The following is a 23,194-nucleotide window of genomic DNA, read 5'->3' as shown; positions in this document are numbered from 1 at the left end:
AAAGTCTAAAAACTTCCTAGCATAATGTGAAACAGATTGATGGGAGCGGTGAGCAAAGTCTAAGATCAGCGGTCAAAATAGAAATTAAGTCTCCTTTCGCCTTCTAATTTTGGCAAGTATCCAAAAGGAGATAAGTTAAAACTAAATATCGAATAATATTTTTTTAATATCTGTTGGAGTGGGCTATTAATTTATTCCAACTTGCTGATACTTTTGGTTCAGCAATCATGTCTTCTTCCTCCCTCTCTCTCTTTTCTTTTTTGTTGAGCAGCAATAATGTTTTCAAGTTGACCTGGGCATTAACAGAAAATTGACAATTTGAAGTATGGTGAAATCTCCAAGCAAATAAAGCTCAGGTTAATTCATGCCCAGTAATAATTCTTATCGAAGACGAAGTCGAGAGAGCCATTGGCTCATTGCGTGGAGTAGATGTGAGTGGTGACTGATAATAAGAAACACTTGTACGCCCAAATCCCGTATTTATTTTGTGAAGAAAGAAAAAAAAAAGAGATGGCTTTAAGGTTGATGATGAAGCCACCACTGTCTTCTTCCAAAGGCTTGCTCTTCTTCTACTTGGTTGTTTTGTTTTCATGCAGCCAATCCATCGATGCCCAGACTAACCAGACTAACGCCACAACCGATCCTTCTGAAGGTTCTCTCTCTCCCTCTCTCTGTATATATGTATAACAACGAACAAATAATTGATTTTAGGGGGAAAGCTATGGTACTTATAATCGGTTTTGATAAACATAGTACATGTTCGACAAAATGTAAATATATTTATCAGTATTGTTTATTAATATTAAATGCTTCCTCTGTTCTGAGTAATTATTGTTTGGATAAATGGTAATCCTTTGTTAACGAAAACAGTGAGGGCATTGATCTCAATCTTCCAACAGTGGGATCTACAAGCGCCGGATACATGGAACATCAGTGGAGAGCCATGTAGTGGAACTGCTCTCACCACAAGCTTTTCTGAGTTTGAGGATCCTTCTAATAACCCCGCTATCAGATGTGATTGTTCTTTCAACGCTAGCACTGTTTGCCATATTACTAGTCTGTATGCTTCTTGCTCTCTCACGCTTCTGCAATATTTTTAAGCCATTACTATATATCATTATAGTATAACAGTTTATATAAGGCTAATTTGATCCAAAAGCTACTCCATTCACATTAACCGGTAATGTATCTTCTGGAAAAATTTAAGGATATAGTTTTCCAGATTATACACAGCAAAAAACCTTTCATTATTAATGGCCTTTGTGAGAAGTCTAATAATGATTAATATATCATTTCTACTAACATTTTACATGTTTTAAACTCTTTTATCAGGAGGGTATTTGGACTAGATAAACGAGGAGTGATACCAGATGAGATTTTGGAGTTGCCTTACCTGGATTTCTTGTAAGAATGTTCCTTTTTATTCCTCTTTATTTTCTCCTTGCTTTTGTTCTTCATAAGCCAACATTGATTTTGAATATTTTCCAAATGAATACAGATTTTGAAATGTTTACAGAATGTTTTTTAGTTAAGGAAACCGGTTGGCTTTACAGTAACTGATTATAATCATTTCTGTTGTTGGTGATGCAGGAAAATTGATAAAAATTTCTTCTCCGGTTCTTTGCCAGCATTCATTGGAAATCTGTCTAGATTAGGGTTACTGTGAGTACTCGAAGGGAATCTGATAAAAAGCATTTCATATTTGGTTGATATTATTTCTTTGTTGGTTTTCAGGCCTTAGGAACGACCTTCCAAATAACAGTAGTTAGAAAAAAAAAAAATTGGACGAAACAGTATTTAGAATTAACATCATAGGAATGCAGAAAATGTATAGGCTGCTGTTTTATGGTTCAACACTTCCAAGTCTAATTGGTTTTTCATAAACCTCCCAATACCATACATGTAATTGCTACCAATACTTGGACTCAATACAAGAATGGATTCTGATATGTGATTGACACTTAAATTTTTTTTAAAGTTTTCTTTTTCATATATTTGAAGGATCATATCTCCATACCGTGTCCAAAAAATTAAGAGTTGAAGCAACATATTAATAGGTTAACAATGAGGTTACCTTGACTATCTTTCAAAATAATGACTAGTGGAATTCGATGGCTGATCTGAACTGAAGTTAAAACAGTAGTATGTGAAGTCCACTCTGTTTTATATATGACAGACAATGGCTCTTCTATCACACTAGAATAAGAAATCATTCTGTTCCCTAATTTCTATGTACAATTTTCATTTTGTTTCTTCCTAATTTCTTATATTCAAGAATACTCCTTTCTTTGGATTATTTATTTATTTATTTTACTTTGTATAGGTCAATTGCCCAAAACAATTTCTCTGGGCCCATTCCAAAGGAGATCGGAAATCTCAAGAAGCTATATCTGCTGTAAGAATTGAAGGAACTCTCAACGAATTCTTTATGTCACCATTATAAAGGATAAAATAGTTCTTTTTTTAAGCAAGCATTTACTTGTAAAAATGGTTTTTTTTTCCCCAAAGTTTCTCAAAAAAATTATGTGGATCAATGTCATGCAGCTCTTTGGGTAATAACGATCTCTCCGGAACATTGCCTCCTGAACTTGGTAATTTAGTCGAACTTGGAGAACTGTAAGTTATAACTTTCTTTAGTTCTTTGTAGGGGGCGTACATGATTGTGTTTATAGGTTACCCTTAAAATTATAACAACAATGGGTTTATGAATTTGGCAGATACATTAACAGTTGTGGATTGAGTGGTGAAATTCCCTCATCATTTGCTAACCTTAAAGAAATGCGAATTGTGTAAGAAAGACCCTTCTTTATGCTTTTTTCCTTTTCTGTCTCTTGTTCTTACAAATAGGCTTACGTACCTTAAGTCCTTACCTTACCATAATAACTGTAAGCTCTATTGAATCTCAGGTGGGCATCTGACAATGCATTCACAGGCAAAATACCTGACTTTGTTGGTAACTGGACAAAGCTTACACAATTGTAATTCATCAAAACATATTGGTTATATTCTTCATATAAGTTCAATCAGACATCAAGAATGATAGCTTTGCCTAGATTTTTCATCAGTTTGACTACTCTGTCGAATATTTATACAGGAGATTTGAAGGGAACTCTTTTGAAGGTCCAATTCCATCTAGTTTTTCGAATTTAACATCTTTGAATTCTTTGTAAGTAGAGATATCTTTCTTTCAAGATAGTATACTTCTGACCACCGTAGCACTCTCTCCCATTGTCTACATATTCATGCATGATACATGTAGGCATGCATGCATACATGTATGTGTATATCTACGTACTTATTTTTTATGCTCGTAAATCATGTAGGCGAATTGGTGATATATACAATGGGAGTTCTTCTTCTCTTGATTTCGTAAGAAATCTAAAGAACTTGACTGACTTGTGAGTTAACCATACTCTTTACTTCTTGTAATCATTGGTTTTCCATTTTGAGAAAAAAAGATGGTTTTTATCTAAATTTATGTAATTAACATATTTATTTTTCCCTTCTTTTCGTTTCCTATAGGGTTCTAAGAAATGTCTTGCTCACTGGTAATTTTCCATCTTATATCACGGAATTACAATCTTTACAAAAGCTGTAAGTTTCATCTAGAAGTTAACTGCTTCAATAATCTATGTTATTTGCTTGCTTCATGTTTCAAATTTCTCTCTGTTCCAGGGATTTGAGTTTCAACAACTTAACAGGCCAAATTCCAAGCACTTTGTTCAATATGAATTCTCTCATATACTTGTAAGCAATCAAACAAAAAAAAAGAAAAGAAAACCATCCCTTTAGTAGTTGCTTAAGACTTATAGTTTTCACTTGACATTATTCATCTCTTTCATGTTATTGATATGGCCAGGTTTCTTGGAAATAACAGTCTATCAGGTTCCATTCCCAGTCAAAAGAGTGAAACTCTTCAGACCATGTAAGTCATTCTATCTCATCAACTTATTTCGTAAAATGTTAGTTTTAAATGTCCACCCTATTAACCATATCCCCCCTCCCCCCCTTCCGTTTTTAATGTAAAATTGCCTTTTATCCCCCTAAATACTTCTCCAATAATATGGTAAATTATGTTTGCCTCCCCAAAAGTATTTTCAATCAATTAAATAGTTTAATTTACATTAATCATGGTATTAATATTTATGTCTACCAACTTTTTTTTTTTTGGGGAAAGTCTACCAACTTATTTAATTTACATTAAATAGTCATTCTATCTCATCAACTTATTGCATAAAATTTAGTTTTAAATGTCCACCATCTCATATTAACCATAGTCAGCCAAGGGCAGGATTTAAGGGGCTGGCAGCCCCCCAAATTTTTGTAAAATTGCCTTTTATCCCTGTAAATACTTATAAAAAAAATATGATAAATTATGTTTGGCTCCCCAAAAGTTTTTTAATTTGATTTATTTTTGAATTTTCAATCAATTAAATAGTTTAACTTACATTAATCATGCTATTAATATTTATGATTATATATTCATAACAAAGAGAAGAAAATTTTAAGTCAGCATCTTCCATATAGTGAATCTCCAAGTTGAAAAAGCAGGTTACATTCTCCTGATTCTGGCAATATATTTGTACTCCATACTCACTTTCTGCTAATATATTTCTCTATGCAGAGATTTATCATACAATTTTCTATCAGGAAACTTGCCTTCTTGGGTAAACTCACGCTTACAACTGTATGTATCTTAAACCAGGATGCTTCCTTTACTTACCTTTGCTTTCTAATTTTAACACTACTTTGTAGCTTATGGCCATTCTGGTGCTCAAATAGAGTTTACTATCTTCTTGTTGATATCTCACTGTAAAAAAGGAATCAATTGCAAAACAATACTAATAAGAGCTTGTTTCATGGAATTTTATGCAGGAACTTTGTGGCCAACAACTTCACACTTAACAGCTCAAACATAAGGTGAGTTATGTCCTGCAGCTCCCAACTTACCTTTCTCCTAAACTTTCTTGAAAGAATTCGTTTAACTTTGTGAAAAGAAATGCTTGCTATTATCTCTACTATGCAATGCATTCTTATGAATGTTCCTAATCAAGAAATTGTTTTGAAATTCCTCAGGGTTTTACCAGGATTAGAATGCCTACAAAGAAGCTTCCCATGCTTTAGAAATGCTCCACGATGTATTAGCTAAAACTTTGGAACTGATATCTGTTGTTGGGCTCTTAATTATATAATTGATCAAGACCAATGCTTAATGCTTTGCTAACATATTTCAATGTCGGCAATGGCAGATGCAAACTTCTCGCTCAATTGTGGTGGACCAGCAATAATAGCTGATGGGATACAGTTTGAGGCTGAGAATAGAACACTCGGCCCAGCAAAATTTAATGTAACCAGTACGCAGAAATGGGCAGTTAGCAATGCTGGCTTGTTTGCAGACAGACAAAATCAACAGTTTGTGGAAAACAATGGAGGACAAGTGAGAAGTACAAACACTCCAGAGCTGTATGAGACTTCAAGGATATCCCCTGGATCACTCAGATACTATGGCCTAGGCCTTGAGAATGGACCCTATACTGTAAGATTGTTCTTTGCAGAGACAGGTTTCCCAGAGCGAACCTCAGGGTCCTGGAGGAGTCTAGCAAGGCGTGTTTTCGATGTTTATATTCAGGTAATATTTCTTTTGAAGTACAAATTCATACCATTGTAAGCTATATATAAATCATTTCACTGCCCCTATTTGCAGTGTTTCTATGATTACAAGTATGTTCACATAATTTTACCCTTAGAAATACTTATTGGTTTGATATCTCATTAATGCTTCATCAGGGAGCCCGGAGACTAAGGGATTTTGATATATCAAAGGAGGCTGGTGGTGTTCAGAGAGCTATAAGTAGGAATTTCACTACTAACGTAACTGCGAACCATCTAGAAATTCACCTGTTCTGGGCTGGTAAGGGGACTTCCGGCACACCAGAAGATGGTTATTATGGTCCATCCATTTCAGCTATTAGTGTTGTTCCAAGTAAGACACCTTAACACTTTTGAATCCTCATGTAATAAATGCTCCATGTGCTTATCTTCTGTTTTATGTTTCTAATACACCTATTTTGTTCTCCAGATTTCATACCAACTGTCAGTGGGATACCCCCAAGCAATCCTAAAGAGAAGAACCACACGGCATTGATTGCTGGTGTTACAGTTCCTGTTGTAGCATTGGCTTTGATACTTATATTTGCAATTATTTATGTGAAGAGAAAGAAAGAAGATGATGATGAGGAGGGTAAGAGGATTAGTTTATTGTAAAATATATATTATTGGTTTTTCATTGTATATCAGAAAAAGGTGCATCTTTAAATCTCTGTTCAATATCAATGGAATAGTTTATATGAAAAGACCCCATTAACAGAAAAGAGAAAAAGTCTTCTGCTTTTAAAATTGGTATGCCCAGCAAAGATCATTAGTCTTTCAATGTAATATCTAATCATGGTAATTGTTAATATTAGAGAAGCTTTTTTTTTTGGCTCCAACTTACAGGTTACTAATTGCCTTGTCTCTGCAGTGCTTCTTGGTATCAGCCCTAGACCAAACACATTTACTTATTCAGAGTTAAAAGCTGCCACTGAAGACTTCAGTCCTTCAAATAAGTTAGGAGAAGGGGGGTTCGGACCTGTGTACAAGGTAAACGATGTCAAACATTTTTAGCATGCTAACTTGCTTGTCATACAATGATGAAATTATCCAGAGGATGATTTATTACATGGCATTACTAAATCATAGTACACTTTAGGGTACACTTTCTGATGGGAGAGTCGTAGCTGTGAAACAACTTTCAGTAGCATCAAACCAGGGGAAAGATCAATTTGTTGCTGAGATAGCTACCATATCAGCCGTACAACATCGTAATCTTGTCAAACTATTAGGCTGCTGCATTGGAGGAAATAGGCGCCTCCTTGTTTACGAGTATCTTGTGAACAAAAGCCTTGATCAGGCTCTCTGGGGTATGAGAACAATTTATTGTAATAATTTATGCTTTCCATTCTTTTTTTATTAATGAACAACTATATGAGATTCATTGTACTACATATGCAGGAAAACAGGACTTGCATCTTGATTGGCCAACACGCTTTAATATTTGCCTATCAACCGCAAGAGGGCTAGCTTATCTTCACGAGGAGTCTATGCCAAGGATTGTTCATAGGGATGTCAAGGCAAGCAATATTTTGCTTGATGCAGAACTTTGCCCAAAGATATCTGATTTTGGATTGGCAAAGCTTTATGATGACAAGAAAACGCACATCACCACTCGCGCTGCTGGAACAATGTAAGACCTTTCAACCTTTTTGTTCATGAATCCTGCCTCAGTAGCATGTAATTTCTGTTCCCAAATTGCTAGATTTAGTAATTTTATCAGTAAACATTGTTCACCAATGAAATGTAATTATCTTGAAGTGGCTACCTGGCACCGGAGTATGCGATGCGTGGGCATCTTACAGAGAAAGTAGATGTTTTTGGCTTTGGTGTTCTTGCTTTGGAGATTATAAGTGGTAGACCAAACTCATATAATTCCGTAGAAAATGACAGAATTTATCTTCTTGAATGGGTAATCCAAACAGATATCTCCCTTTTGCAGTACTATTTATTCAAGTACCTCTTAAATTCTGAAGGCTTTGCTCATTATTATAAATTTGTTCATACAATGTCTCTAGGCGTGGACCCTGCATGAAAATAACCAACTTTTGAGCCTTCTTGATCCAAAATTAGTGGAGTTTGATGAAGATGAAGCTCTCCGAATGATAAGAGTAGCACTTTTATGCATTCAGGCATCACCATCAATGCGGCCACCCATGTCCCGTGTCGTTGGTATGCTTGCAGGAGATATTGAAGTGACCAATGTTACAACAAAACCAAGTTATATAACTGACTGGGATTTTAAGGATGTCACAGGCACCTTTATGGATGAATCGCAAACATCCATTCCATCTGACCATAGCGGCAGTGACATCAAGAGTAAGAACAAGATCATTTCAGATGCAGATGATCAACCAGTACTTTCTCCTTTAAATATTTCTGGATTCAGGGAGAGCTTTGGAGAAGGAAGGTGAGAGTTGTTTGTTCCATGCCTGCTATAACAGCATATGATAATGTAGTTTCTTCAACTCTGCCTACTTTGTTGTTCTGGAAATTATCATTTATGTATAGATTGAATTGTCTTGTAATATATGTATCGCAATATTATGAAATTCAGACAAACAAAGACTAGTTGTTGGAATACAATAATTTTGTTCAATGAAAAATAGCAAATTATGCAGTCCAAAGATTAACCCCCGGAATAACAGTCGTGAGACATCGTTGCAACAGAATAATATTGTTCAGTGTGTAAATCTGGTATATGCTAGGTAGGCCAGCCGACCTGATTTCCTTTTTCAATAGTTCTAAAACTATAATTGAACTTTAGGTGCTGAAATGTGCTCTAATGTCCATAGCAATTAAATTTTTTGAGAAAGGTAGCAAATGTTTTGTTCATTAAAATACTTGGTATTTTGACATGTGAAATTACATGCTAAAATTGGTATATAAATATATGTATGTATTGGACTGACATAATCAGGAAGAATATTTGGCAAGTGGAATGGTGGATAGATAATAAATGGAAGTTTGGGTCTAATCTAGCCACCCAAATCTGTTGGCTTGACTGATTTTCATTTCATATATATAAATAAAATTCGCCATATCCAACTTGCAGTACACGTTCATTTAAAAAAAATCACCTTGAAAGCAATATACACCGCTGAATATTTGGCCAAATGGTTTGGAAACACTATGAATTTAGATAACTCTCCAAATCCGCTCTGTATTCCATCCCCATTCAATAAGGCACTGCCCACTTCCCTCCCTGCAGTACAGGGCAGCTCCATGGGATTGGTTCATATCAGATTGTAAGACCTATGAATTTGTCATAGTCCTGTGATAAGTTCAACTTTGGGACATTGGGTTCTTTCATGCATGGTCTTATGCAACTCTCTGTCATCGCTGCCCTAACCAATACGGCAAAAAAATATTTATATTTGTCTATTTTTGACAAGGCAGCTCCTTCCTATAGCTAGTTGTGTTTTTTATATCAGATAAAACAATACAACGCTGGATTAACAACTAAAACTGGCGGCTAAGTCCAACTACATATATAAATGTTGAGTCACACTAACTATATCGGTGAAAGAAATCAAAAGAAAGATGATATCGAGTGAGGAGCCGCCATCTTGTTCCAAATGCTTGGTGGTGTTATTCATTTTCTTTATTGCTTGCACCAAATATTGCAATGCTCAGACTCCGACAGCTACCACCGACCCATCTGAAGGTATTCTCTCTGTCTGTAATTCACCATCTACAATATCTGAAAGATTCAAATACGAAAAATTTTAAATGTTAAGACTTAATTTAAATGTATGAAGATTAAGTGCAAAGATATATTATAATTTCTAGTTCATTTAATTGTTTCAATTGATTTCCTCAAACAAAAAATGATTTTGTTTCAATTGATAGCTAAGTTTATGAGATGGAACTGTTGGCATATAATAATACAAGTCTCAACTTTCTTGCAGTATTCATGGTAGATGGAGTCCAGTAAATTTAAGATTAGTTATTTGATACGTTAACAATGAAGCAAAGTTAAAAAATAGCCAAGTCTTCTTCTTCTTCTTTTGGAAACAAGTTAAAAGATTCCTTTCAAGTGTTTTTATCATATAAAAAGTTTAGGGTAAACTACACTACAAGTCACCCAACTATTGGCCTGTTTCTTTTTCAGTCACTTAACTATGAATTTTTTTAAAATTGGTCACCCAACTTTTTGAGCTTTTTTTTTTGTCAATTTCTGTTAAGTGCCGTTAAAATATTTGTATAATAACAAATTTAGCCTTCAACTTTTACATATTATATCAATTTAGCCTTCAACTTTTAAAAAATTACCCTCAAAATTTACAAATGGTCTCAATTTGGTCCTAATTCTAAAAATTCAAAAAAAAATGTGTAAAAGTACATGAATATTTTCATAAAATATAATAATAAATTTAAAAATATAAAAAAGAAAAACAAAACTATCGATTTCAAATTGACTTGGGTCTAAGGTATGGTCTTCTACTCGTCATTTAGCCGAACTGATGAAATGACGAAATCCATAAAAATAATTCAACAGGTCCTGGAAGGAATTCTGGGGGGTCCATATGAGAATTTAGAAATCCATTGTTTTGATCGAGAAAGGGATCCATAATGGAATGGTTTTGAATCAGTTCATTAGTAAAAAACCTTCTTCCACCTTTGAATTACCGAGACAAAAACTTTATGCGAGAATAGAAGCCCCAATGGGAGAATTAAGAATTTTTCTGATAGGGGATCAAAGCGGTTTTCCTTGAAGATGGAAAATTCGTCCGCCCGAATTTTATCAATTTGAAAATTCTTCCTCAATTAGTTAAAAAAATGAAATTGACTGATATTATGACGATACTAGGTAGCATAGATATCATTATGGGGGAAGTAGATCATTGAGTCAATGGGTATTGATCCACCGATCTTCGAATTGTCACTTAAATGGAAACTTTCGAATAGTTAACTGATTAAATTGTAACTTTTTTTAGTTAACTGACTAAAATGAAAACTTTCCTATAGTTTAGTGACTAAAAGTGTAGTTTACCTAAAAATTATATTTAACTTCAACTAAAATTAGGTATTTAAAATTTATATTTAACTCAATTATATATTAGAACTCACTAAAATTTTTTTATGTAAATTTAATTACTTACCAGAAGATTTCAATGAAAAAAGCCCGCATTTCACTGAAAACAATTTACAGAAAATTATTTTAAAAAAAGATTGATTTTCTAGAAAAAAAATGTTCTCTGTTTTCATTTTCTTTTTCTTTTCAGAAAGAAAATTTTGTTTATTTTTGAAAATTGGAAAATATGTTTGGTGAATGGAAATAACAATTTATTTCAATAATGAAAATAGTGAAAACGAATTTGGTATGCATTTTTCAAAATAGAAATAAAAATAAGTAAATTAAAGTATAATTTATTTAAATTGTACTGTAATAGTAAAATAAAATGTAATTAAATAAAAATTATAAAGATTAAAAATAAAAAGTTGTTTCTAAAAGGATTCAAACCCGAACAATTTTAATATATAAAATGAAGCTTTAAAAATCCCTTATTTTAACTCTTTCCATTTTATCAAAACAATTTTATTAAAAGCAATGAAAATATGTTTTTATTTTTAATTTTCACATATTTTTATTTTTCAAAATTAATTTTAAAATTTTAGTCAAACATATTTTCTTCACTATTTTCTAAGAAAATTAAAATTTTAGTCAAACATATTTTTCAAAATTTAATTTTTAAAATTTTTAGTCAAACATATTTTCTTCACTATTTTCTAAGAAAATTAAAACGAAAATAACCCTTGTTTTCTAAAACCAAACGCACCATAATATTTTTCGGTGTTTGAATAATTTTATGTAAAATATTTTTCATTATTTGACAACTTTTTCTGAAATTATTTTCTAAAAGTTATTATAATAACATTTCCTTTTGACAATCAAAATTTATTTTTAATAAGATAATATTTTATAATAAATAATATCTTATATAAACTTAATAATAAACAATGCCTAATTAAAAATATTACATATATGAGAGTGAATAGTGACACATTAGCGTTAGAAGAGATAAATGAAGCTAACCATGATTTAAACAAATAATCATATTTATGTAATTAAAATATTCATATTTTATACTATAAAATATTTACAAATTATGATATAGATATATTATTAAAATATTAATATAAATATTTTCAATCATACATTAAGAATATTATTTGAAATTGAAAATTATTAATGTTAAAATTTATTACTAATATAAAATTGTACTATAAATATTATATTAATTATATTAATAATTTATTATATTATCAAATATAAATAATTAAAATATTCATGTTTAATAATATTGAATATTATAATATTAGATTTTAATATTTTAATATTTAAAATAAACGTTTATTGTTAATGTAATAATATTAGGTATGATTCAAGTTAATTTTTATATAAAAATAAGGGTAAATTACACTAACAGTCACTTAATTTTGATGCAGCTGGCAAAACAGTCACTTTGATTTCAATTCAATCACTCAACTTTTAAAAAATAACAAATTAGTCACTAACATTATCGAAAAGTGACAAATCAATCACCCATTAACATTTTCCGTTACAAGCCTAACGGGACAAGTGATGTGACCAGTTAACTTGCTACGTCGGGCGAGGCAAAGTTTCAATTCAGTCACTCAACTTTCAAAAAATAACAAATCAGTTATTAACATTATCAATAAATAGCAAATCAATCACCTATTAGCATCATTATTGAAAAGTTACAAATCAGTCACTCATTAACATATTCCGTTACAAACCTAATGGGACAGGTGACGTGGCCAATAAACTAGCTGATGTAGCCAGTTAACTTGTCACGTTAGATGAGGCAAAGTTGAGTGATTTTTTTTCATCCTTCCTTTTCTGTTTTTAATAAATGACCCTATATTTTTACTTTTTCCATAAATGACTCAATATGTGTTTATACTTATTCTCAATTCCAACAATCTCGTCGCCACAACCATCTTTGGCATCACCATCATTGATCTCCAAAACACCATCCCATCTTTCTTTTTCAACCCCCCCAATAGAGGAGCCACCACGGTTGGGATCCAACTGTCTTTTTCTGCTGTCCAAAGTCATTAGCTTTGAAAAATCAGACCGAAATGGGATTGGAGACAATTCAAGAACCAAATCGATGAGGAGAAAATCATCCAAAGCAACATTCAAGCAATTCAAGAGCCAAAACGACTCAGATTTGTCGAGATCTCCATGGGATACGATGATATAAACAAAAGGGCGGTCGATTAAGCTAAACAACACTAACTCCATTGCTAACATTATCAAGTTGCATAAAACAAAATTAGAACCAAAACAAGGAGAACATCTAGACAAACCAAACAATCGACTGAACTTATGATTTCCGAGAACAAAGGAAGCGGTCCCTCCAAAAGGACAACTAAATGCCGACAAGTGAAATTCTAGGTTGGGTTAGTGATTAGCAATATCCCAAAGTAGAAATCGGACTAGGTATTGTAGCAAAGGAGGATGAGAGATGGATTCGAAGAAGAGCACCGGAGATGGTCAACAATAAAAGTTGTGGTTGAGGTGAGGTAAGCCCGGTCCTTGGAAAGGGATTTGAATACGGGTCACAAACCTAAGGGTAATCTAGAAAGGATATCGAAAAGGGTATTTTGAGTTAATGACAATGAGGAAACCATGGTTTTCAGCTTTCTTCCTAAACAATAAGAATTCATTCAAGGGTTTTGTTTGTTCTTCTTTTTGGGTATCTGGTTTTTTAAAAGTTAGTAAGATTAATTTGTTATTTTTTAAAATTTGAGTGACTAAATTGAAAGTTGAGTGACCGTTGGTGTAATTTACCCTTATATATATTTTGGGTTTAAAATAATGTGGTGAGCCGGTTAAATTTCAGGTCACTTTTTTGTTACATACGTAACAGAAAATGGTTAGTAGGACTAATCTGTTATTTTTTAAAAGCTGAATGATTGAATTAAAATTAGAATGACTATTTTATGAGCTGCATTAAAATTGAGTGAGTTTTGATATAATCTATCTTAAAAACAAAAACATTAATGAAAGAGTTCTTCTCGAAGAAAAATAATAATAATACCTTACAAGAGGGTAATTCAATTTGTAGGAAAAGGGACTTTAACTTTTATTGACCAAACTGTTTTCATGAAGCAGACACACAAAATATTATAATCTCTCTTGTTACTGCTACCCAAAGGCTCCTTTAAGAGTATATTTAGCAATGGCTTTTCAATTGCCTGTTGTTTGGATGTTTTCTTTTGACCATCTTCACTTCATGAAGTGCAATTTTCAGTCTTTGAATGTCTTCAATCAGGGTCTGATACTCTGACAGTACCCCCGGTCAAAATTTTTTTTACTCTATTACTACAATTCCAAAACGACTAAAGCACCCTTCAGTTCTCCCTTCCCCATCACATAGCTCACCACTAAATAGCTGGTGTCAACCCTAGTTTCACCATGTTCAAATGAGCCATCTTCCTCCAAACACTCTCGGGGCTGCTCTTCTTTTTTGGTTCATCTTTCTATTCTTGCTCAAACCATTACAGCAATCCTGTATAAGAGCTTTTGCTACCATTATGCCACTTACATATATAGTAATCTTTTTATTTTTGTTGATGTGAAGTGAGGGCATTGAATGCAATATTCCAACAATGGGAAACTCAAGCGCCAGACGGTTGGAACATCAGCGGAGAGCCATGCAGCGGAGTTGCTCTCAGTCAAAGCGATTCAGTGTTTGAAGACTCTGCTAATAATCCATCTATCAGATGTGACTGTTCCTTCGAAAATTCCACCCTCTGCCACATTACTAGACTGTATCTCTATTTCTCTATGCTTTCCTTCATCTCTTCCATATATCATACTCATCTTCTTATTTAATTTCCATTTATGTTTTGATGATCTCAGGAGGGTATTTTCTCTGGAGAAACGAGGAAGGATACCTGAAGAGCTTTTAGCTTTTAGATATCTCAACTTCTTGTATGAACATTCTCTCTCTCTCTCTCTCTTCTGCTCATGCATGCAATTCATTTGTATAAATAACCCAAGATTTAATACTTTAACTAATTTTAAGACCTTCCAATGAATACAATTTTTTTGTTCTTTTATAGTTGAATACGGGACATATACGTGTGCGTATGTTTGCTTGAAGATTTTTGCTGTTCTAATTATAATAAGGAAGATTCATTAATATGTTTTGGTGATGCAGGAAGATTGATCAAAACTTCTTTACAGGTCCCTTGCCAGCATTTATTGGAAATATGTCTAGACTAGGATTACTGTGAGTGCTCCAATATTATCACTTAGATATATAATTTTTAAGGTCTTTCTAGTAATATGACCAATGGAATTCATACTATTTAATATAATTAATTACTGTCATAATTAAGCCAAAAATATACTTATTGTGTTAGTAACAATTTTCATCTGTTTCCTAGGAATTCAAGCATTTTATTTTAATGAACTATATATTATTCATACTCATCCCCTTTTTTAACTTTCTGATCAAAATGGTGATTATGAACTCATTTGAATTGCAAAATGCTATTGATTTAACTTATTATTGTTGTTGGTGATTTCTTGTATTGATCCAAGAAGTGCTGATTCTTTGGATGACACTTTATAAAAATGACAGGTCAGTTGCCCAGAATTCATTATCTGGACCCATCCCAAAGGAGATTGGAAATCTCAAGGAGCTCTATCTGCTGTAAGACTTGAACAAATTCTCCACACATAAAACATCATGAATGATCTTCATCATACAGCATATATATAATATGTATACTTTTATGTTTGTTTTTCTCTTTATAATACAAATAGAACCTACTATTATTCTGAGTCCTTCACCCAAAACATAAAATATAAATTTTGTGGTTGTACATCATGCAGGTCTCTTGGTATTAATAATTTCTCAGGAACAATCCCACCAGTGTTGGGTAATCTAGTTGAGCTTCAACAACTGTAAGTTGTAACTTGTTCTCTACTTCTTTTTTAGGCATGTAATTAATATTGTATTACTATGTTTATCATATGAATAATTAAGATAACTTTGGCTTATGATTGTTGTTGACAGTTACATTAACAGTTGTGGATTGACCGGTGAAATCCCCTCAACATTTGCAAACCTTCAAAATTTGCAAATTGTGTAAGAAATTTCTACGACTATGAATATCTTATTCTTCTATATATATGCTTGTGGGTTTTTGTTCTTCAGTTCCGGAAAGTTGCCTTGGCCTAGCTTAGCTTAATTATAATGGCTTGTTGAATTTCAGGGGGGCATCTGACAACGCTTTCACAGGCAAAATACCTGAATTTATTGGAAGTAACTGGACAAAGCTTGCATCATTGTATGTTTTCCAAATATGAGAAATAACCGTGAATGTAGATTTTTCTTGTGCTACTTCGCCGACTAATCTGTCAATCTATAGGAGACTTGAAGGGAACTCTTTTGAAGGGCCTATACCATCTAACATTGGGAACTTAACCTCTCTTACCATTTTGTGAGTAAATTAAATATTTTGTATTCCATGTTATTCCCCCACCCTCCCAATAGTCCCTCCCAAGCCTCTCTTCTCCTCATGCTCACACATCAATGCATGTAAATATCTTCTGATATATATGTATTTGTTTGGTCCTTGTGTATAATCATGTATATAGGCGAATTACCGGTATATACAACGGGAGCTCTTCGCTTGATTTCGTTAGAAATTTAAAGAACATATCAGACTTGTGAGTTAAGCATACCATTGAACATCTTGATCTTATCTCTATCTTTATTTTTTCTTTTCTTCTTTTTTTTTCCCATTTAGTTTCATGGTTTTACCTAAATTTACGGAATAACAAACTTTACTTTTGTTTCTTTTTTCCTGTATTGTAGAGTTCTAAGAAACGTTTTACTCACTGGTAGCATTCCCTCTGACATCTCAGATTTCCAATCTTTACAAAAGCTGTAAGTTCTATTCACAAATTTATTGTTAATACTGTATACTAAATGAAAAGTCCATTTCTTACTATTAATGTCTTTTCTTTCTCATCCAGGGATTTGAGTTTTAACAACTTAACAGGACAAATTCCAAGTAAATTGTTCAATATGAAATCTCTTACATACTTGTAAATTCCAAGAAACTCTCTCTTTCGTTGCTTGAAAATCTCACTTTATGTCTAGTTTATCGCTAATATCTGCTTCAACCACATTGTTTCCACATAATGTAATTATTTATGTTGTTTATTCTTTTCATGATGTTGAAATGGTCAGGTTTCTTGGAAATAATAGTCTGTCAGGTACCCTTCCTAGCCAAAAGAGCGAAATTCTTAAGAGTATGTAAGTCATCATATCACTGTGATGTATGTCATTGAATTAGTTAACAACTTTTCTTATGATTGATGTTTTGAGTTTAAGATTTTTCCCTGATGCATCATTTTTTGAATCCCAATCAATGTTTATCCCTTTCTGCACATGAGGAGTTTTTGAAGTTGTAGGCACCCACCATTTATAATATCTGTAGTTGTAAATCTATCATTGTTAACTACTCTACTCTGATGCAGAGATGTGTCTTACAATCAGCTATCGGGAAATTTGCCCCCATGGATAGATTCAAGCTTACAACTGTACATCTCTTAATCCATGACACTTCCTATCTTTGATTTCCAATTCAATACATTGCTTTGAGCATGAGGCTTGCTAGTGCTCAAATGGAGCTTTTATCCCCCTTATAATCACCATGAGTTTAGATGTACATATGGACATTAAAAACAATCAATGTGCCGATAGGTCCAACATTTGAGGGTCTATACATAATACACATGGGGGATGTGAAAATTAATTCATTAAATATTTTCTGATATGGATTAGGAGTAAGATTTTTTTCTGGAATTCTATGTAGGAATGTAGTGGCCAACAACTTCACACTCAATAGCTCAGACATAAGGTGAGATATTGTCCAACCATCCTCTGTTTTCCCTTTTCCTTTCCATCTTTTCCCCATCTGTTTTCCCTTTTCCTTTCCATATTTTCCCCATGAGTAAGCAGTTGCAATCATTTCATCCATGCAATGCATTATTTTCAAGTTTCAAATCCAGATGGACTATAAATATTTTTCAAATTACAGACTTTTACCAGGATTGCAGTGCCTTCAAAGAGGCTTCCCATGCAATAGAAATTCTCCACGATGTAAGCTTTAGCTAAAACTTTGGCATCTGTCTATGTTGTTGAGGTTTGAATTATATATAATTTCCAACGGGGATTTTGACCATTTATTAGTTATGTGCTAAACATGTTTCAATGGTTGCATGGCAGATGCAAACTTTGCAATCAAGTGTGGCGGTCCGCAGATGACTGCTGATGGCATAGTGTTTGAGGCTGAGAATAATTCTTTGGGCGCAGCAACATTTAATGTAACAAATACTCAAAAATGGGCAGTTAGCAATGTAGGATTGTATGAAGACAGGGAGAATCCACTGTATGTGCAAAACACAAATGCACAAGTGAAAGGCACCAACACTCCTGCGCTTTATCTTACTTCAAGGATATCCCCTGTATCCCTCAGATACTATGGCTTAGGCCTTGAGAATGGGCCTTATACAATAAACTTGTTCTTTGCGGAAACAGCTTATCCAGATAGAAGCACTCAGTCGTGGAAAAGTTTAGGAAGACGCGTTTTTGATATTTATATTCAGGTAATGCTTGCTCAATATGAAAAATGAAATCATTTTCAAGTGTAGATTATAAATTTTGTTACTTCTAAAGTTCCATTTCGAGTGTTTCTATGAATACATTTATGTTTATATCTCATCACCACTTTCATAGGGGGGTCTTCAAGTTAAAGATTTCGATATATCAAAGGAGGCAGGTGGGGCTGAGAAAGCAATTACTAGGAGATTCATTTCTAATGTGACAGATAATCATCTTGAAATTCACTTGCTTTGGACTGGTAAGGGGACCTGCTGTGTACCAGAACTAGGTTATTATGGTCCATCCATTTCAGCTATTAGTGTGGTCCCAAGTAAGAATATTAACACACATCAGTCAGTCTTTCTTACAAGATCCTTCAAATGTGCCTTTGTTTTCTGATTCTGATACCTCTACTTTGTTGGCTTAGATTTCAAACCAACTGTTAGTGGGTTACCACCAGGCAATTCTAAGAGGAAAACAGCACTGATTGTTGGTATTGCAGTTCCTGTTGGAGCTGTTTCTTTGATGCTGATATATGTAGTTATTCACTTTAAGAAAAGAAAAGAATACGATGATGAGGAAGGTAAGAGCGTCACTACTTTACATACAAAGTGCATCATTGTCATAGTGGTTATATTTCTACAAAAGATGTCTGTTGGTTGAGAAAAATGAGGCATGTCACTAATTCAATCCTTTATGTCAATAGTTCAGCTAGGTAGTAGGCTGTGGATAATGATTTGTAGATGGTAATTCTCTATGCTCTTGATAGTGGTAGTGAATGACTTAACTTCTGAATAGTAATTCCCTATATATATTTATAGAGAGAGAGAGAGAGCCCTAAATTTGATGAGCAATCCTAGAGCATATCTAGTCTTAAACTAGGTTACCTTAAACTTGGTGAGTGTTGGATAAGGATATGCACCGATACAAGTATACATTTTTTTTTCAAGTTTTTTCATATATTTGGAGGACCATACCCCATTTTCATATCTAAATATGTGTCAAATATGGTTGTCAAATATGGATTCTTTAGACATGATTTTGTACCTTCACAAACATTGCATATCGAGTACCGAGCATCTACAACTCTAGTACAGTTAACAAAGTCAGCATTATAATTAATATTGAAATATTAGATAAAGTTTTTTTTTTCTCATTTTATCACTACAACTTACAGCCTACTACTTGCCTTACTTGACTCTGCAGTGCTTCTTGCAATTGGTCCTAGACCAAACACATTTAGCTATGCTGAGATGAAAGCTGCAACAGAAGACTTCAGTCCTTCAAACAAGTTAGGAGAAGGGGGTTATGGAGCTGTCTACAAGGTATGCTATGTTTTTACATTTTTAGGATGCAATTATCATATTGATTGAAACACTTTTGAGAGGATGGCATATATTTCAACATCGCTAAGTTAGATTACCTTGTAGGGTACATTATCAGATGGGAGGGTGGTAGCTGTGAAGCAACTTTCAGTAGCATCTCACCAAGGAAAGAGTCAATTTATTGCGGAAGTAGCCACCATATCAGCAGTGCAACATCGCAATCTTGTCAAACTACATGGATGCTGCATTGAAGGGAAAAGGCATCTTCTTGTTTACGAGTATCTTGAAAATAAAAGCCTTGATAAGGCACTCTTTGGTATGATCACACTGTAATATATGATTAACAAGTGCAAGATTCTTTTCCCTTTTCAGTCTTTTTGCAGGAAATATATGATGATGAGCATTTGAATTTACTCCATTGTTGATTACTCATAACTGAACCAGTTGATTAAGTTTTTTGACACTATATATGCAGGATGCAGTGACTTGCATATCGATTGGCCGACCCGCTACAATATCTGTTTAGCAACTGCAAGAGGGTTAGCTTATCTTCATGAGGAATCTAGGCCAAGGATTGTACATAGAGATGTTAAGGCAAGTAATATTCTCCTTGATGCAGAATTGTGCCCCAAAATATCTGATTTTGGATTGGCAAAGCTATATGATGACAAGAAAACGCATATCAGCACTCGGGTTGCCGGAACCATGTAAGTCTCTTTAGACTTCTGTTCAGGAGTTCTTAATGCCTTTCTTTTTTTGCATTCATATATTCATGAACAAATGTAAACCAAGTGACTAGATAAAGTAGTTTCATTGATAAACACTCACAAAATGGGATTTAATTTATGTTGAAGTGGCTACCTGGCACCGGAGTATGCAATGCGTGGGCATCTCACTGAGAAAGCTGATATTTTTGGATTTGGTATTGTTGCTTTGGAGATTCTTAGTGGTAGACCAAACTCTGATAATAGCTTGGAGGATGATAAAATCTATCTTCTTGAATGGGTACGTATTAGACAATCTTTTTTCATTTCTCGTACTCAATTGTTTTTCATTGCCTTCAAAAGGACATGTAACTCATGATGAACGAAATGCATTTTCTACAACGTTTCCAGGCATGGGCTCTACATGAAAATAACCAAAGCCTGGATCTAGTTGATCCGAATTTAGTTGAGTTTGACGAAAATGAAGCTCTCCGACTAGTCGGGGTTGCCCTTTTGTGCACTCAGGGATCACCGTCGATGCGGCCACCCATGTCCCGTGTTGTGGCTATGCTTGCCGGGGATATTGAAGTGAGTGGTGTTATAACAAGACCAAGCTATCTTACTGACTGGGATTTTAGGGATTTAACAAGCAGTTTTGTGACTGAAAGCATACAAGCATCGACTGCATCCGAGGATAATGACAACCATAACCAGAACAGGATTAGCCCAGGCCCAGGGGCGGCACCAATTCTATCTCCAGTAAATGTCAGTGACATTCCTGAAGAAAGATAAGAGGATTATGTATTTGCATGTGTCTTATTAAGACAGAAATTTGCTACGTTTTGTAGTTAAAAATAAATCATAGACTTCTACATACATATGGATTATAGAGTGAAAGCTGTAAATGGCAAAGTCATTTGGATGCGTTTGCAAGAATAAATGAAATTTGTCAATGGCGCATGACCTTGTTAGATACGACATTGTCAAGCAAGAGCTTTTACCACGATTTTCACCATGTCAACATTTCTGGAAGAAGAAACCAACCACCATAGTTAATTGTTTGAGTAATATTGTTTATGAATTGGAATTTGCTTTGAAGTTCAGTGAAATCAATTCAAATTCAATATATGTAAATAATATTCAAATTAAAATTCAACATAACATTACTTTAAGTTTTCTTATATTTTCACTCTTCCCATTTAAAAAGTAAATGACCAAATACATTATCACATAATTCAAAACATAAATAACCTAATTCAAAGAAAGTATCACAAATAAATTAAAAATTACACATTTTAAAGTCTCGTCACTAAGGAAAGAGTTAATTTATTTCTTATTATCAATTTAATTTATGGACACGGTATAAAATTATAATTATAAAAGTTTTAGAAAACTTTTATTATGTATAAATTATAATTATTAGTTAAATTTATAGTTTTTAAATATAATGTGAGCGAAAGAAAATTATTACAAATCTGTTAACTATTATATCGGACATATTTTAAACAGAAAAATTATTTATTCGAATTGGCTTTTTTACAAAAATATTTTTTGGTAGAAAAAACTTTTTGAATTAATTGGTAAAAGACCTCTCTATTTTTTGGTGTTAAAGTGGAATAAAAGAGAATAATAAATAAGTAGGGTTACCAAGTAATTAACCCTATTTAAGGTTTGGTGTCAGTCACGCCTAGACCTATTCATGGGTCGGGCCACCCAGCCCGACCTGAAGGCCCGCTCGAAATGTGGGAGGGTTTAGGCAAAAATATAGGCCTAAAAAATGGGTTTGGACAAAAAAATAATGTCCGTTTAAAAAAGGGGCCGGGCCTCGGGTAAGGCATTTTTGGCCCCGACCTGGCCTAGCCCGAATTCACTAAATGACAAAAAATCTATTTTTTTTGTTTTTAATATTATTTTCTCCCTATTTTGCTACCATTTTACTATTATGTTGCTACTATTTTGTTGTTATTGTTTGGATATTGTATAAAACTTATTTTATTGTTAATTTTATTATTATTTTAAAGACATTTGTTAATTTTGTTATTATTTTAGAGGTATTTGCTTGTTAAGTTGCATCTATCTTAGTGTTATTTAAGTATACATATTTTTTTAAATTTATTTTCAATTTGATGTTTTCAGTATTTTTGATGTATTATACATATTTTAAAATTATATAAAAATAATATAAAAATTAATACGGGCAGGCCGGGTAAGGCCCGAGTTTTAACGTTTTTACTCGGGTAGGGCTCAACTAAAATTTTAGGCCCATTTTTCAGGCTAGGCCTAGCAAACGAGCCTAAATTTTTAGTTGAGTCCAGCCCGACCCGGCCCATGCACACCTCTAGTCACGCCGCACCCTTAAACCTTTTTTTTCATCAAAATAGGAAATTTACATATCAGGCTCTTGTATATTTTAGGTGATCACATTTCAATCTGATGTCGCCAATGTGTTAGGTGACACTGATGGGACACTGTAAAAAATATCTACTTTTGTAATTAATCTATTTCTCATACCTTTTTCGTAATTATTTTTTATATATTATTTATGTAAAAAACCAAATTGTTATTTTGGATTTTGGGTGTTTTCATATTAGGTATTTCTCCAATCAAATTTAGATTATACATTTGGTTTTTTTAGCTTTTTAGGTGAAAGGATCATAAAGAAAAGCAAAATTAAAAAGAAGATCAAATTACACAATATGTAAGTGTTGAGGGTTAAAACTTTTAGAATCAAAACTAAATTGACATAATGTATAAATATTTAGGGTTAAAATTACTATTATGTTAATTTTAAAATCAAATAATTAAGTAATATTTTATAATTTTTTTATAATTAAATAACTACGAATGCAATTTA

At 33.2% G+C, this 23,194-nt stretch overlaps 2 protein-coding genes across 2 annotated transcripts; both read left to right on the top strand.

Annotated features, from left to right (window-relative positions):
• Window positions 1-206: 206 nt before the first annotated feature.
• On the top strand, window positions 207-8,276 carry LOC105776102 (probable LRR receptor-like serine/threonine-protein kinase At1g56130). Its single transcript, XM_012598581.2, has 24 exons — window positions 207-652; window positions 871-1,060; window positions 1,333-1,404; window positions 1,591-1,662; window positions 2,324-2,395; window positions 2,545-2,616; window positions 2,718-2,789; window positions 2,907-2,978; window positions 3,095-3,166; window positions 3,324-3,398; window positions 3,523-3,594; window positions 3,676-3,747; window positions 3,860-3,925; window positions 4,625-4,687; window positions 4,876-4,920; window positions 5,077-5,138; window positions 5,250-5,629; window positions 5,788-5,983; window positions 6,080-6,241; window positions 6,521-6,639; window positions 6,749-6,959; window positions 7,051-7,282; window positions 7,411-7,561; window positions 7,668-8,276. Exons 1-24 carry the CDS (start codon window positions 511-513, stop codon window positions 8,061-8,063), a joined length of 3,138 nt encoding a protein of 1,045 aa, XP_012454035.2. The 5' UTR covers window positions 207-510; the 3' UTR covers window positions 8,064-8,276.
• Window positions 8,277-9,099: 823 nt separating this feature from the next.
• Window positions 9,100-21,313, top strand: LOC105776104 (probable LRR receptor-like serine/threonine-protein kinase At1g56140). The gene is made up of 24 exons (XM_012598585.2): window positions 9,100-9,316; window positions 14,268-14,457; window positions 14,549-14,620; window positions 14,850-14,921; window positions 15,276-15,347; window positions 15,530-15,601; window positions 15,714-15,785; window positions 15,913-15,987; window positions 16,069-16,140; window positions 16,298-16,369; window positions 16,518-16,589; window positions 16,679-16,750; window positions 16,896-16,961; window positions 17,186-17,248; window positions 17,524-17,568; window positions 17,749-17,810; window positions 17,937-18,316; window positions 18,447-18,642; window positions 18,739-18,894; window positions 19,518-19,636; window positions 19,742-19,952; window positions 20,112-20,343; window positions 20,491-20,641; window positions 20,752-21,313. The coding sequence occupies exons 1-24, from the start codon at window positions 9,193-9,195 to the stop codon at window positions 21,130-21,132; spliced, it is 3,099 nt and encodes a 1,032-aa protein (XP_012454039.1). The 5' UTR covers window positions 9,100-9,192; the 3' UTR covers window positions 21,133-21,313.
• The last annotated feature ends 1,881 nt before the right edge of the window (window positions 21,314-23,194 follow it).

Source organism: Gossypium raimondii, chromosome 10 (genome assembly GCF_025698545.1).
Source record: "Gossypium raimondii isolate GPD5lz chromosome 10, ASM2569854v1, whole genome shotgun sequence".
Classification (NCBI taxonomy): domain Eukaryota; kingdom Viridiplantae; phylum Streptophyta; class Magnoliopsida; order Malvales; family Malvaceae; genus Gossypium; species Gossypium raimondii.
This window is presented reverse-complemented; position numbering and strand designations above follow the sequence as displayed.

Excerpts from the sequence above, each read along its gene's own strand:
- LOC105776102 (XM_012598581.2), top strand. The coding sequence starts at position 511 with ATGGCTTTAAGGTTGATGATGAAGCCACCACTGTCTTCTTCCAAAGGC. Across the intron at positions 2,617-2,717 it reads TTAGTCGAACTTGGAGAACT|ATACATTAACAGTTGTGGAT; the intron begins GTAAGTTATAAC and ends TGAATTTGGCAG. Across the intron at positions 6,242-6,520 it reads AGAAGATGATGATGAGGAGG|TGCTTCTTGGTATCAGCCCT; the intron begins GTAAGAGGATTA and ends TTGTCTCTGCAG.
- LOC105776104 (XM_012598585.2), top strand. The coding sequence starts at position 9,193 with ATGATATCGAGTGAGGAGCCGCCATCTTGTTCCAAATGCTTGGTGGTG. Across the intron at positions 15,786-15,912 it reads CTTCAAAATTTGCAAATTGT|GGGGGCATCTGACAACGCTT; the intron begins GTAAGAAATTTC and ends GTTGAATTTCAG. Across the intron at positions 20,642-20,751 it reads AAATCTATCTTCTTGAATGG|GCATGGGCTCTACATGAAAA; the intron begins GTACGTATTAGA and ends CAACGTTTCCAG.